At 37.5% G+C, this 14,128-nt stretch overlaps 1 protein-coding gene across 1 annotated transcript; it reads right to left on the bottom strand.

Annotated features, from left to right (window-relative positions):
- Window positions 1-8,383: 8,383 nt before the first annotated feature.
- LOC136234879 (ent-kaurene oxidase) lies at window positions 8,384-13,207 on the bottom strand. The gene is made up of 8 exons (XM_066024367.1): window positions 12,940-13,207; window positions 12,693-12,853; window positions 9,957-10,118; window positions 9,731-9,871; window positions 9,402-9,656; window positions 9,156-9,314; window positions 8,884-9,078; window positions 8,384-8,800 (listed from the first exon to the last, which is right to left on the bottom strand). Exons 1-8 carry the CDS (start codon window positions 13,088-13,090, stop codon window positions 8,489-8,491), a joined length of 1,536 nt encoding a protein of 511 aa, XP_065880439.1. The 5' UTR covers window positions 13,091-13,207; the 3' UTR covers window positions 8,384-8,488.
- Between the last annotated feature and the right edge of the window lie 921 nt (window positions 13,208-14,128).

A 14,128-nucleotide genomic window follows, 5' to 3' on the forward strand; every position in this document is an offset into this window, starting at 1 on the left:
TAAGGATTTCGAAAATCTCAGTAGGGAATGCACTTAGGGATTTCGAAAATCACTAGGGGGGTATTTATAATCTCTTGTATCTAATCCTTAGTTAGATAAAATTAGGTTATTGAATAGGAATTCAATTCGGAATAGAATTCCTAATTATTATCTCATTATATATCTAATATATTAAGGATAATAATAATAACCTTATTGGATAATAATAGGAGTATTTTAATCTAATTAAAACTCCTAACTTATTTATCTCTTAATTAATTTAATTCATAATCCTAATCTAATTAGGAATAACAAAATCAAATTAATCATTCATGTATTTAATCACATGAATTTCGACCCCCCCTTGGTCCATGGGCCTTATTGGGCTCAATTGGGCTTCCATCAATTAATTAACATATATCTCTCTTTTAGGTTCCAAGTCTTATGTGTGACCCATTAGGTTCTTATTGCTTCTAGCCATATGCAACGTTATTAAATAATTTTCAAAGAATTATTTAATCTTTGCATAACGGAATGATGTACAGAGTATGTGATTAGCAAGTCCGTAATCATTCCCCCAGAGCTATAAGAAGACAGGTTGATTCTGTCGTTAACCTTTCCGTATTAGTTACAGTATAATTCGATCCTTTATCAACTACATCCTTGAACTGAATCTTATGACTATGGATGATGTCAAGTCACATATAGCGAGACGTTCGTTTTACTTGTACAGGCCAAGTCAACTCAAATAGATAGGTTAAGTGAAATCTGTATTTCAAGTCTTAAGCTATCACCTTGCAAGGATTTAGAGTCGAGTCTTCCACAAGCGATCCATGGATGTATCTCCCATTTATCGGGAGTGATAAATGCTCAATCCAATATATAACGATCCCGCAATCACTTCTTGTGATACCCAACGTCTACTGTTCACACCCCAGAGTCATCTCTATTAAGGATCGTGTTACACCAGAGTCAAAGCGTCACATTCTGTAATCCAGAATACCAATTAATATTCCTTTGAGTCTGAGGATTAGTTATACCTATTAATACCAATGAGATAAACAGGTGACAAGGATGAATCTACCCATCCTGTTATCTCAAATCGGATCCCCAATCCTAATGAACAACTTTTCATCGGATCTATGTAACTGTCCAGATATCTGCATATATGAAGCTTGTGAGATTAGCTTTCTGTCGGACAGAAGACATTGTTACATACAAGTCTCAACAGTGATATATCAATCCTAAACATATCACTTGACTTGGGGTGGTTTTAAGTTTATTAGTTTATTATAAAGTTTTGTCTCACTTCATGCTTGTATGAACACTTTATAATCACTTTAAATAAACTTACGGATTTCCTTTTATTAGACTTTATTTAGTGCTTAAAAGGGTATTGCCTTTATATAGTTATAAAACATATATCTCATTAAAACAAATGATATAAAGAACAATTAATTTACATTAAGTTTGTATCCTAGAACAATTGTCTATAGGACACTAAACCCCAACAGTTATGATATGACGTCCTGACGGTCGTGGGACCAATGTCCATGTGTCATTTGTAAGGAGCGCCTGAATTTCATCAGACATCGCCGCTCGCCATTCACTTAGTTTTTGTGCTTTGCTGAAGCAGGTTGGATCAACCAGTCCACCGGGATGCTCCACATACAATGCCGCAAACTTCTTTCGAGAGTGCATAGTGGAATGACGAAGTGTTATTACATGTTTGCATCGAGTTGGAAGAGCAGCAGTCCGTGGTGCATTTGCGCAGAACCGAAAGATTGGTGAGGTGGATGCTTCCGTATTTTTCTACATTGTCGGCGTCGGAGATGCAGTGGCTACAGAGCTTCCTGAATGCGCACGCGGGACTGCGGAAGTCACAGTCGATGCCAAGGGCGTTGGCAGTGCATCGCTTGGTGCGGTACCATCTACCGCGGCCGACACATCTGTGTGATCGAACCAGGGGGCAGGAGCAGCCGTTACAGCAGGCGTCGTGGAGGGCAAAGGCGACGCAGAATCCACCATTATCGTCATAGTTGACTGCGCTATTTGCTGCTGATTGCAGACTGTAGTGGCCTTGTCCGACGCAGACGTGTCTGAACTCCTGTTGTCAACGACCGCGATGGGTGAATGAATACCCGAGGCATTTTCTGGGGCAGACGCAGACGGCATGTGTCTAATATTTGGTAAAAAAATTGACGGTGTCAACGAAGCCGATTCGCCAGATGACAGTATCGGCGCAGAGGATACAGAATTAGGAGTTTGATTAGTGAAGTTAGAGAATTACCTGGATAAGGTCCGAGAATAGACGGAGGTTCATTCGACGGTGCTTCCGACCCGGCACTAGTGGAGATAGGCGACGGCGCAGCTTGCATAGCCAGAAAAATGTCCTTATGATAACGCACGAACCGACAGACGTAGATACGTCCAGTTGAAAAATCCAGACACAAATCTCCCGAATGATTAGGAGATGGACCCAAATAAATGCACAATTTAGAGCGAAAATCAAACTTGTGTTTGTTGTAAGGACGAAGTAACGGAAAGATGCCACTACCAAAAACACGTAGCGATGAATAAACCGAATTTCTTTTGTGAAATACACGAAACGGAGATTTATTATTCAAGGTTTTGGTAGGAAGATTGTTGATTAACCGCATGCTATGAATCATGGCATAATTCCAGAATTTGAGGGGTAAAGAAGCATTTGATAACAAAGTTAGACAAGTATTAACTACATGCCTAATCTTTATTTCAGCTATACCATTTTGAGCATGAGTATGTGGACACGCAATTTTGTGCAAAATTCCATGAGATTGTAGAAACGGTTGAAGTTTTTTAAAATTCACCTCCTAGATCGGAGTAGAAATTTTTAACATGTGCATTATATTGATTCTTGATCATTGCTAGAAAATTGTGAAAGACAGAAGCTACTTCACTTTTATTTTTTAAACAGAACAACCAACTAAAGCGAGTGAATTCATCAACAATAATAAAAAAATAACGATGTCCATTAAATGATAGAATAAGGGCAGGGCCCCAAACATCAAAATGCAAACTTTCAAAAACAAAAGTACTAGAACGACTGATAGAAGGTAAAGAAGACTTGGCTAATTTTCCTAGAGGACAAAAAAGACAACTACTGACTGGTGCTGAGGAAGATAGATGATTATCCTTTCAAATTTTGCTAACTATTTGATTCTGACAGTGACCCAAGTGCGCATGACACCGTTCAAAAGACATTTTCTCTCCAACTAGCGCCTATTTTAAGTTGGGTGGAAGAACATAGAGCCCATTCTTACTCGGACCTCGTAACAGGATTTCCCCAGTTGCTTGATCCTTCACAAGAAAATGGTTAGGCCAAAATTCAAAGAAACACGAATTATCACGTGAGAATTTTTTAACAGATAAAAGAGATTTGGTGAGTTTAGGCACAAGTAAAGCATCATTAATATGAAGATTATTAATTTCAGATTGCCCAAAGTGAGAGATTTGCAAACCTTGCCCGTTGCCAAACTGAACCGTATCATATCCAGGATATGGAAGTAGTCGCTGAAGTTGATTAGGGTTAGCCGTCATATGATTTGTGGCCCCCGTGTCTGGATACCATGGCTGAATGGGCCCATTGAATGGGTCTGAAGGTGTATGCCACGCCACATATGCTTGTGGACAATTCCTTGCCTGTGTCGCATAGCCCTTCGGGCGCTTGCATTTGTCTTCCCAGTGGTCAAGATCCCCACAGTTGAAGCACTTACCACCTCTCCGTTTTTTATTTTTTTTAATGACACCATTAGAGGTTACAGTAGAGACATGTGCTTCAAGAGAATTGGTACTTGGGGTGGGTAGCAGAAAATCAGGTTTCTTGGTTGATTGAACCAAACCTTCCACCACCTTTAAATTGCTCAACAGTTCATAAAAACTAACATGCATGCCTCTTTGAGTGATAAGATTTTGAATGGATGATTTAAACGCTTCACCAACGTTTTTATATAATAAAGACGGTAGCAAATGCATAGGATAAGGGATTCCTGAAGCAGCAAAATCATCCAAAAGGGTTTTGAGCTTATGCATGTATTCAGTTATGGACATATCATTCTGTTCTAGAGCTTGAAGCTCTAAACTCAATTGAAACTGTCTGGAATTAGTAATGATCCCATAAGCTTCCTCTAAAGCAACCCAAATATCATGTGCATAATGAAAACAAGTGATTAAAGGATAGATTTCCTCAGTGAGAGAATGTAACAAAATTGACATGACAGTGTTTTCAATATCATCCCAAGCAGTAAAGGCAGGGTTAAGCATCATATTATCATGATCAGACAAAAATTTACTTCGAGGCAAAAACTTTAAGGGTGGTGGATTATTACTGATGATGTGCTCGAAGTAGTGATGAGTTTTTAGGGTAGACACAATAGCCATTCTCCAGGCTTTGTAATTATAGGGTGTTAATTTAATTTGAGTCGCTACATACGGAGGAGCAGGGCAAGTCACAGTGACAGAGTTGGCGGTGGAGTTAGAGTAAATAGGATGATGAGATGAATTAGGTTGTTCATGATTAGGGTAAGAGAGAAAAGAATCAGAATTGTGTGAATTCAGGGAGGAGGGTAATTGTGAACTGTGGTATGAAGGGGGAGGGCCAAAAGATGGTCTAATAATTGGTTGAGAATTATTACCTAGTGGTGGAAACAGATGCGGAGCTGTTTGTATTTGTCTGGTTCGTGGTATTGATCCAGAGTCCTTATTGTCAAATAAGTACCTAGATGTTACCGTTGATTGTTCAGGTGTTGTGAATGGAGAATCAAATCGCCATCCAGACGATGGCTGTAGCGAGGAAGTGGAAGCACTAACCACCATGTATTCAGAACCGGCGACGAAGAGAGAAGAAATCACCGGAGCTGCTGACAGAGGCGCCGCGGCAGACAACGATGGAGCTGCGGACAGTGAGGCCGCAATCTCCGATTGCGCAGCAGCAGCGGCGGTGAATTGCGGCTCGACAAAGACGCTGATCGACGACTGGGGAAGGGAACCCGAGGCTACCGAACCGGAACTTGCTCGTGATACCATGTTGATGTTGCGGAATATTTTAGTATTAGGAGAGAGAGATTTCGGTGAGATAGAGAGAGAGAGAGAGAGTGTGTGTGTGTGATTGTAATTTCCCTTGATTAGGATTTCAATTAATCATAGGTATAAATACCTTAGTAAGTATAATCGTAATACATAACTTAACAGTAAGTATAATCCTAGTTTATCACTTAAACTTAGGAATACAACTATAACTCTACAAGCTAATTATCCTGCAGATAAATGCTAGTACGAGTAAATTACATCAATGGTACCTGAAATATACCTCAATTCACACTTTAGTACCTGAATTACGTTTTGTTACAAAAATATACCTGAATTAACGAGTCCATTTAGAGAGCGGAACCCCGTTCCGGATACACCCATTTTCGTAGCAATTGCCCCTAAGCCGGTAGGTTTCGGCTTTCGTCTTCCTTAGAAAGAGTCCTAAATGCATGAAAAGTGGACAAGCGACCTGACCTCTTCAATTGTGTCAGTAAAGCGGAACCCAAGGCTAGTGAACCTCTTTTGCCAAGGCCCTTTGGCCAGTCTTTTAGTTATGGCAGTCAAAGCGAACCCTTACCGTAAACAAATTATTCTAACACTACTGATTCTGCGAACCAATGATGCTTAGCTGGTCTTTCGGATGACCAGCCACACTGGGACTGAGACACGGCCCCCTTCTGCCTTTGCACTCAAGGTCCGGAGAGTGGGACGGATCCACCCGGCCAAGGTGCCAATGTAAAGTGGTTCTCCAAAATGTTGGAATAGCCCTTCTGGCTCACGGGCTGGTCCGTAACTTTCATAGAGACAAAGGCTTTCCGCAGCTTTCTCTGCTGGTGGTTTCGGATCAACCTCAATTGATGCTTCTCACTTTTGTGGGGTAAGCTGCTCCTGCAGGCACGAATGACCGGACAATTTAGTACGGTTTACCGGTCACTAATGGTCAATGTGAAAGTTGACCAATTTTAATAAAAATTTGGGACCCACAAACACTCAAATAATATAAAAATTACAATATTGCCATCTTCTTCCTCCTTCCATCTTCCATTCTCTTTATTTTCTCCTGCATTTTCTTTCTTTCTCCAAATTTGATCTCAAACTCCATTCTCTTCCATGAATCGTTTTCTCCAACCGCTGGTTTTTAAATGTCAGACGTTCTACAATTTGCACAAAGAAATCTTGAGGCACCCGACAGTTCTCTATATCCCACCGTACCTAAATCTTCACCATCACATACTGCGGCTATGCTCCATCATATGATTTTGATTTTTCAAAAAATGATGGCAAGCAGTAAACCTGGAGCTCTATCACGTACCCAACGCATATGAGATCTAAAAGCAACTATTTATCACAGAAATTAAAAGACAAGAGAGCAAGAAACACCCATTGTTCTGAATCTAAAATTACCAATGCTTAACACAGGTAAGTAGAAATTGATTAGCTGGTCTCCTTTGGATGAATTTTTCACAAAATAAAGATAAAATGAAATATAAGGACCACATCAATTAAGTTCTACACAAATTATAAACTAAAAGCACAAAAATTAAAAGATCCAGTCGAGAATGAGCTTTGAAGAAAAAAGGCTACCATGAAATGATGAATGAATGGAGGGCAGTGGGAAAGAAGCTCGTAGATTTGGGATGAAAAAAATTAGAGAGAGAATGAAAGAGGAGAGAGAAAATTTTTTTTGTCAACTAGTTATGCAATTTTAGGAGAGAGAAACAGAGAAGAGAGGAGAGCTTGATCAAACACTTTAAAAATGGTTAAATTAATTGTGAAATTCAAATTGACTGGTTAGCAAAGGTTAAAATTATTAAATTGTCCAGTCATTGATATTTGAGGTATATTTTTGTGACAAAATGTAATTTAGGTACCAAAGTGTGAATTGAGGTATAATTCAGGTACCTTTGATGTAATTTACCCTATTATCTCTATAATATGCTGATAAATATCCTAGAGATAAGGGATAGAGATAATACAGAATATTATCTCTAACACTAGAATCTACCTAAAGGTATTTGGACACAAAAGCCCCTGATCTTGGTGAAAGGACTTAATTACCTTTGGCAACTCAAAGGTTGCCGACATGTAATTTATAAGTCTTTCAGACTTATTAATTGTACTTTGAAATCTTATGAACTCTTCATCTTCATCGCCTTTCTCCTTCCTCGAACGTTTTTGTGTTTCCAAAGCCAAAGGCTTTCTTTCTTCTTGTTGAATAATCTTCCATGGATGCATGTTGATGTTATTAACGAGGATGGGGAATCCCCGAGTAGTCGAGGACGGGGATGGGAAATGCATTCCTCGTCCCGTCCCGTCCCGTCCCGTTTGCATCCCTACTCTCCTTATAGTTGCAAATTCAACCCATTTCCACCCAAACCAAAATATAACACAACCCAATAGAATCTACTTATGGAAGACGCGTTACAAATAGGGCTATAATCGAGCCGAGCCGAGTTTTGACCTGCACAAGCTCGGCTCGCCATAAATATAACGAGCTCGCGCCCGAGCTGAGCTTTTGCTTGCTCAAGCTCGGCTCGACTCATTAGAAAATAAACGAGCTCGAGCCGAGCTTCGAGCTTGTTTCGAGTTCAAAATCCTTTTTGAACTTGGTTCAGTAAGAAAATTATCTAATCATGAATTTTTTGTGAGTAAATCGTTAATTATATTTATGAAGTTTACTCGTAAATAACTCTTTAATTGTGTACATAAACAAGCTCACTCGTAAAGAAACTAAGAGACGAGAAGAAACAGGAAGATGAAGAACCATAACTTAATTTTTTAGAAATAGTAAGACGAAGAATCAAGAGATAAAGAGAGCAAGAAGAGAAAGACATAGTGATGAAAAAAATGGTGCAGATTTCGCAATATAAAGAAAGAGAGGAAGATCAAAGGTCTCAGAGGAGGAAGAAAAACCGTGCAAGGAAGATAAAGGTGAAGGGGGGAAGATGAAAGGTTGGGGTATTTTAAAAAAGTCACACATAAATAGTCTAGATATATCATAAGTTGAGTAAATGGGTCTCCCATTTGATCCAATTTTGTAAATTTTCCTAATTTTTAACTATATAACTGATGAAAACGATACATTGGATATGAGAGAAAAAAAAAAGTTAAGAATGGTCAATGTTCCAATTTTAACTTCTTGTCCGAGAATGCAGTTCGATGTGTGTGGGAAAATGGGTCTGCAAATCGGTGTGCCAGTTTGACTAATGGATTCATCCCACTCATTATTAGGCACTGCACTGGTTCCCTGGTTGGGGTTTGCAAATCAATTTGGTCTCAAAATGATGTGTTTTTATGCCTATAATGCAATTACTGTGCTTGATCTTAAATAACTCTATTATGCAGAAAGCAAAACAAGTTCATTTATAATATGCCTTAAAGATAGAGCAGCTAGGAACATTTTATTAGTAATCTGGGAGATAACAAGGATTTCTTAGTTGTATTAGATCCTTGGCTTTATGATAGCATGTAATGGATGCAGCTTGCGAGTGGTGAGCCCGAAAGTGTCGACGTTTTCTTCTTCTCCGGCTTTCAATCTCCACTCAAATTCTTGCACTAGCCTCCCAATTGATGTGCAGCTTATCAACATTGCCTGAAGAGCACCTGCACATGCCCTCTTTCCAGCTCCAAAAGCCATTGTCTTGTGCATGTCCATAGGATCATAGCTTCCGTCGAGGAATCTCTCTGGATTCCACTCTTCAGGATTCACCCACCGCGCCTTGTCCATGTTGCACCCGTAAATGTTAATAGCAATCTGCACATACAGTTTTTATAAGGTGAAACTTGTTGCAGGTTCAATGAAAATGTTTCACTTAGATAAACAAACTGATGACAAACCTCACTTCCTGCAGGAACATAGTATCCCCCTAATTCGGTATCTTCGTGCACGTATCGCAAAGGAACAATCGGAGCTGGACTGTATTTCCTTATGGTTTCATGAAAAACAGCATTTAAGTAAGGTAACTGAGACAAGTGTTCCTCTGTGATCTTTTCAGACCCGCACACATCTCGAATTTGCTGATACAGCCGATCCTGTTATACAAGATACCGAGATTTACAAACAACGACAATGTAGATACAATGTAGTATACATTAGCAACTCAATTAACCTGGAAGTACGGATTCTTTGAGAGTTCATATATAGCCCATTCTGTAGTAACCATAGTTGTATCGGATGTCTCGATTATCGTCTCCCAAACCAGCATGCTGATTTTTTTCTCTTCAAGTGTGCCTTCAGAAAGTAAATAGTCAAGATAACAATTTATCCCCTGTTCAAAATTCAGAAATTGCATTAGAGAAGTATGACAAATTTCAATGAAATTAGCACATAAAGTTGCAAGGCAAAGACACCAAACCTCTCCTGCAGCAATGCGTTTCTTCTGCTCGTTGATGAGGGCATTCATCACTGCCTGCCTGCGGAAATGCATTTGCTCGATTTTCGCTTCCCAGCTCTTATTAGGAACCCATTGCAGATACGGGAAGAAGTCTCTCCAGTCCACGTCGATTGCACCTTCCATTGGATCAAGCACTAAAACATTAAATATCTCCTCTCGCGACAAACTAGTTCCTAGTTCTTCGACGAAAACAGATTGCACATCCTTCCCTAATGCCTGCAAATGCAAATCAATTCTGGTTAAGTTAAATACAACTGATTACATATTAAACATGACTATTGAGAACTCACTTCTTTCAATGATATTCCAAAAAGTTCAGCCTCAAATATTTCCCTGAAATTTACTGCTTGGTCAGGATAGCTCTTTGTATGAGCAAGAAACTGGCTTGAAATATTTTCAACTAAGGTGTCTCTATGGCCGCGGTGTCGCTTCTGCAGATCAAATAGACCCGAAAAATGAGCGAAAAGGTTAATACCAAGTCAACATATTGCATATTTGGAAATTAGGACAGCAAACCTGAGCATTGGGGCCTAATACATTAGTAAGTATATAGCGTTTCACCAGCTTGTGAAACTCATTATAATCACTTGTTGCAACCATACATTTATCTTGGGTAAGCACAGTCAAGGCTTTGGACAGCTTTCTTGTTGAGATTGATGCATATTTAGTCACCATGGCCTGAATAAGTTAGAAAAACATGGAGTTGGAAGCCAATCAGTTAGTTTCGGATCGAACAAGCAGGCGATTTCCATTCCTTATTCAAGAAGTTATCCAAAAGATCAACTATAAACTTAGGGGAATTGAAACAGAATCGTTTGTTCTCAAACTTCATATTTGTTTAGCGTAGAAAATTGCAAAACAGGTAGCAAACTAAGGGAACTAGAAGTCATCTCAGTTGGATTTAGTGTCCGTCTGGTCCTCATTTTTTTTAGATTCTTTTTGTTTGTGTTCGGTTAAGATTGAGAAACAACTGCTTCGTAGCTATTTTTTCAGAAGGAAAATCAGCTAAGGTAAACAACAACAACTTAATGTATACATATATTGATCAAAAGGCTTGAAGCAGCCCATCATATATACATTATAATCTGATTAATTTACTTTGATTAAAACCTGAGCTCTAGTAAGAATAAGATAGCCAAGGTTAGCTAGGTTGGTATATATTGATCAAAGTTTTAGGCATAGTTGTTAAAGTCCCACTAAGGTGTGAAGGTGGGTTAGATGAAGATCAACCATAGAAGAAGAATGAGATGAAAGACCCTGAATAAACAAAGAAGACTGGATGTAGATGAACTATAGAAGAAGAATGAGATGAAAGACCCTGAATAAAGGAAAAAGACCGTGATGTAAAGAAAGAAGACCCATGAAAAGTTTCTATTATCAAAGGTTTTCATCCCAGTATTCTTCCTTTACATACCGGTTTTCTTCATTTATTCAGTGTCTTTCATCTCATTCTACTTCTATAGTTCATCTACATCACAATCTTCTCCTTTTATTCAGGGTCTTTAATCTCATTCTTCTTCTATAGTTCATTTTCATCTAACCCGCCCCTTGAAGCCTATAGGATCAACGCACACCGCAAGGCGTACGCTTGAGGAACACGAGGTGCAGAAAATAAATAAACAAATATATACTCTATTACTAGTTAAAGCATAAACCAAAAAAATACAACTACGACCACACAAACAAAATAAAACCACGTAAAACCATTTCATAGAGATATTAACATATACTTAACGTCTTAACCTACTGCTAATGCTACTAAACCAATAACCATTCATTGTCAATGAAAAGAAACACACACACAGAAGAAGAAAAAAAAAGAAAAAAACTAATAACCATCATCAAGATCATCCTCCAGTCTTTACATGACTGCTCTTAATCCCCTCTTGTCTTACGTGATGCTCTTAATCTCCTGTTGTCTTATGTGACTGCTCTTAATCCCTTTCTAGTCTTTCTATATTTAGTTATGTCTCTTGATATTTTTATTTAGATCGAGAGTTAAAATTAATCTTATTTAAATTAGATTAGTGGTTAAGATTAACCTAGTGAAAACACTATATAATGAGGCGTGTCTTGATTCACGCTCCAAGGCCTAAAGGAGGTGCATAAGGCGAGAGCCTTTTAAACAGCGACTCGCTTTGTCCAGTCAAGACTCATTGACTTGAGCCCTTTAACATAAGTATGGTTTTAAGATAAACAATCAGGTGAAAATGACAGAATGCTTTATTTAATATAAAAACATTATTAGTTGAGATTAACGTCAAAGTCAAAACTCTACACCTATTGCACAACCTTTCTTCTAATCAAGATATCATAAATAAATATAAACAAATAAATACACAATAAAGTACACTTTCTTATTCCCCCATTAAAAAAGCAAGCACAAACAGCCATAAAAAATATACAACGCAAAAGTTAACAACAAAGGCACCTGGGATTAGTATTTAGTTTTAGTAGATATGTCAATTTTTGGCATCACAATATTTCCAAGACAATCCGAATAACAGCAATTGACACAATTATTATTATTCTTTTAAGGAATCAATACATCATAATACCCTGAACGAAATCGTCCAGGACCAATCAATTTTTCTGGCCAAGTTAAGAGACGCATAGTATATTAACAATCTTTTTAACCATATGAAACGTACCCATAACATTAGAAATTATACTACACGTGCAACACTACATCATTAGTACGCTATATCAATACTTTAATGTTATATCATATATTTTAAAATTTATAATTTAAAGTCCGCGCGTATAGTAAAACCTCTCAACGACATGAGATAATGCAATTTTGAAAGGGATATCCCGAAATTACCACCCACGAAGTTTAAGATTAGAAAAATACTCACTTTGTCCCTTAAAATTAAAATAAATTAGAGTTGGTGCGTGTTAAACACGCGACATATCACAAGCGACATGTCATCAACCATGCCATGTATGATAAGACCGAACAGCCCGATCCACTCTAAACAGATGGAAATTACATTTCTATCAAACCATATTGTACCAAACCCTACCATTAATCACAGTGACGGATTTAAAATTCACTCTCACCGGTGATAAGGACGCTTATGGTGATTTATGGATTGGTATATATAAAAAGATTAGTAGCTCATTCCAGTTTTATAAAATTTTCAGTATTTTGTGACGAACAGTGGATGATCAAGCCCCTTAACCCCCGAATCCTAAGGGTGGCTATTCTCACGATTTTAAAAGAGCAGCCGGGGAAACAAAAAGCTATACCTCTTTGGCGACGTCAGTTGAATTAAGAACAATAACGGTAGAAGCACCAGTTTTAATTGAATAGATTGGGCCATAAATCTCAGCCCACCTCGTGAACGTTTTATGGGGCTTCTTCTCTGTGAGTTGCAGCAAATTCCCTATCACTGGCCACCCTGGTACATCTGCATAAATTTCACCACCATTTCAACTCGATTAGGGTGAAGTGGAATCTAAAATTACAAAAAATCGAAACCCAAAAAACGATTACCTGGTACAGGAGGGAGAGTAGCACGTGATTTCCTAAGATTGGAGGCCAATTTTTTGAGGGAATAAAAGAAGAACAAACCACCAACAGCAGCAGGAGTGGCATAAGCCATTGATGGGAAATTGGGAAGAACATTTGTTGTGATAGCATCCATTTCAATCGAATCGGCAGGCAGAGAATATTAAGAGTGAGTGAGTGAGGTTTGGCACTTTATATAGGGTGCAAACACAAAGTACAAAAACATGCGTCTTCTGTGTCCGCGCGGTCCTGTCATTATCTCACTATTTTAGTACAAACCTACTGCTATTTGATAAGGATTGCCCTCTCTTTCTAAATGTAAATAATTTCATTATACGTCCCACTCCCACGCACCACCACCTAAATAAAATTCCACAATTGGAAAAATACCACCACGTAAATAAGATTCCTCAATTGGAATTTTTTTTTGTTATATCCCGGAACAATGTATGAATTTAATTTTATAATTCTTGAAGGAGTACGGTTAAGGTGGAAATTTGGAATTCAATTCTTATTATACACCGCAAGTTCTAATTAAAAAAGATTTTATTTTAAAAATGTATGACAAATCTTGAATTTGAGATGAAATATAAAAAAAAATTCTTGAAGGAGAGTGTGCAGATTTAATTTCTGTGTATATAGAATGTTTGAGAGAAAGGAATGTTTATGGCAACATTATTTTTTTATGGAATGTTTTTTTTTAATTATACACTTTAATTAATAAAATAGAAAACAATTAACTAGCTAATTAATTAATTAATTAATTAATTAATTATATTAGTATATTAAATTATTGAGTATCTAGTATCGAATTATTAACTTAACAGACATGTGGTGTGTTGTCAAACATATAATACAAATTCTCAATCAACTGTTAAGACCATCTCCAACCGTGCATTCTATTTTTCCTACTCTATCTTTATTTTTTTTCAACTCTATCTTTAAATATAGAGTTGCTATAGTAAAACTTCTCCAACCATCTACTCTATTTTATCTACTATTTAAATATTTTATTATTATTATATTAATTTTTCACATAACATTTATATTTTTTATATTATTAATCAAAATATATCCATGTATAACACAATGAAAAATCAAATAACACTATAATTAAAAATTAAATAACACAAATACTTCTAAAAAAAACTAATCCATAAATAATATACATGTA

This window comes from Euphorbia lathyris, chromosome 7 (genome assembly GCF_963576675.1).
Source record: "Euphorbia lathyris chromosome 7, ddEupLath1.1, whole genome shotgun sequence".
Classification (NCBI taxonomy): Eukaryota; Viridiplantae; Streptophyta; class Magnoliopsida; order Malpighiales; family Euphorbiaceae; genus Euphorbia; species Euphorbia lathyris.

Coding starts and splice junctions, on each gene's coding strand:
- LOC136234879 (XM_066024367.1), bottom strand. CDS start 13,090: ATGGATGCTATCACAACAAATGTTCTTCCCAATTTCCCATCAATGGCT. Junction 10,119..12,692: donor CAACTGACGTCGCCAAAGAG/GTATAGCTTTTT, acceptor TAACTTATTCAG/GCCATGGTGACTAAATATGC. Junction 9,079..9,155: donor CAAAGAATCCGTACTTCCAG/GTTAATTGAGTT, acceptor CTTGTATAACAG/GATCGGCTGTATCAGCAAAT.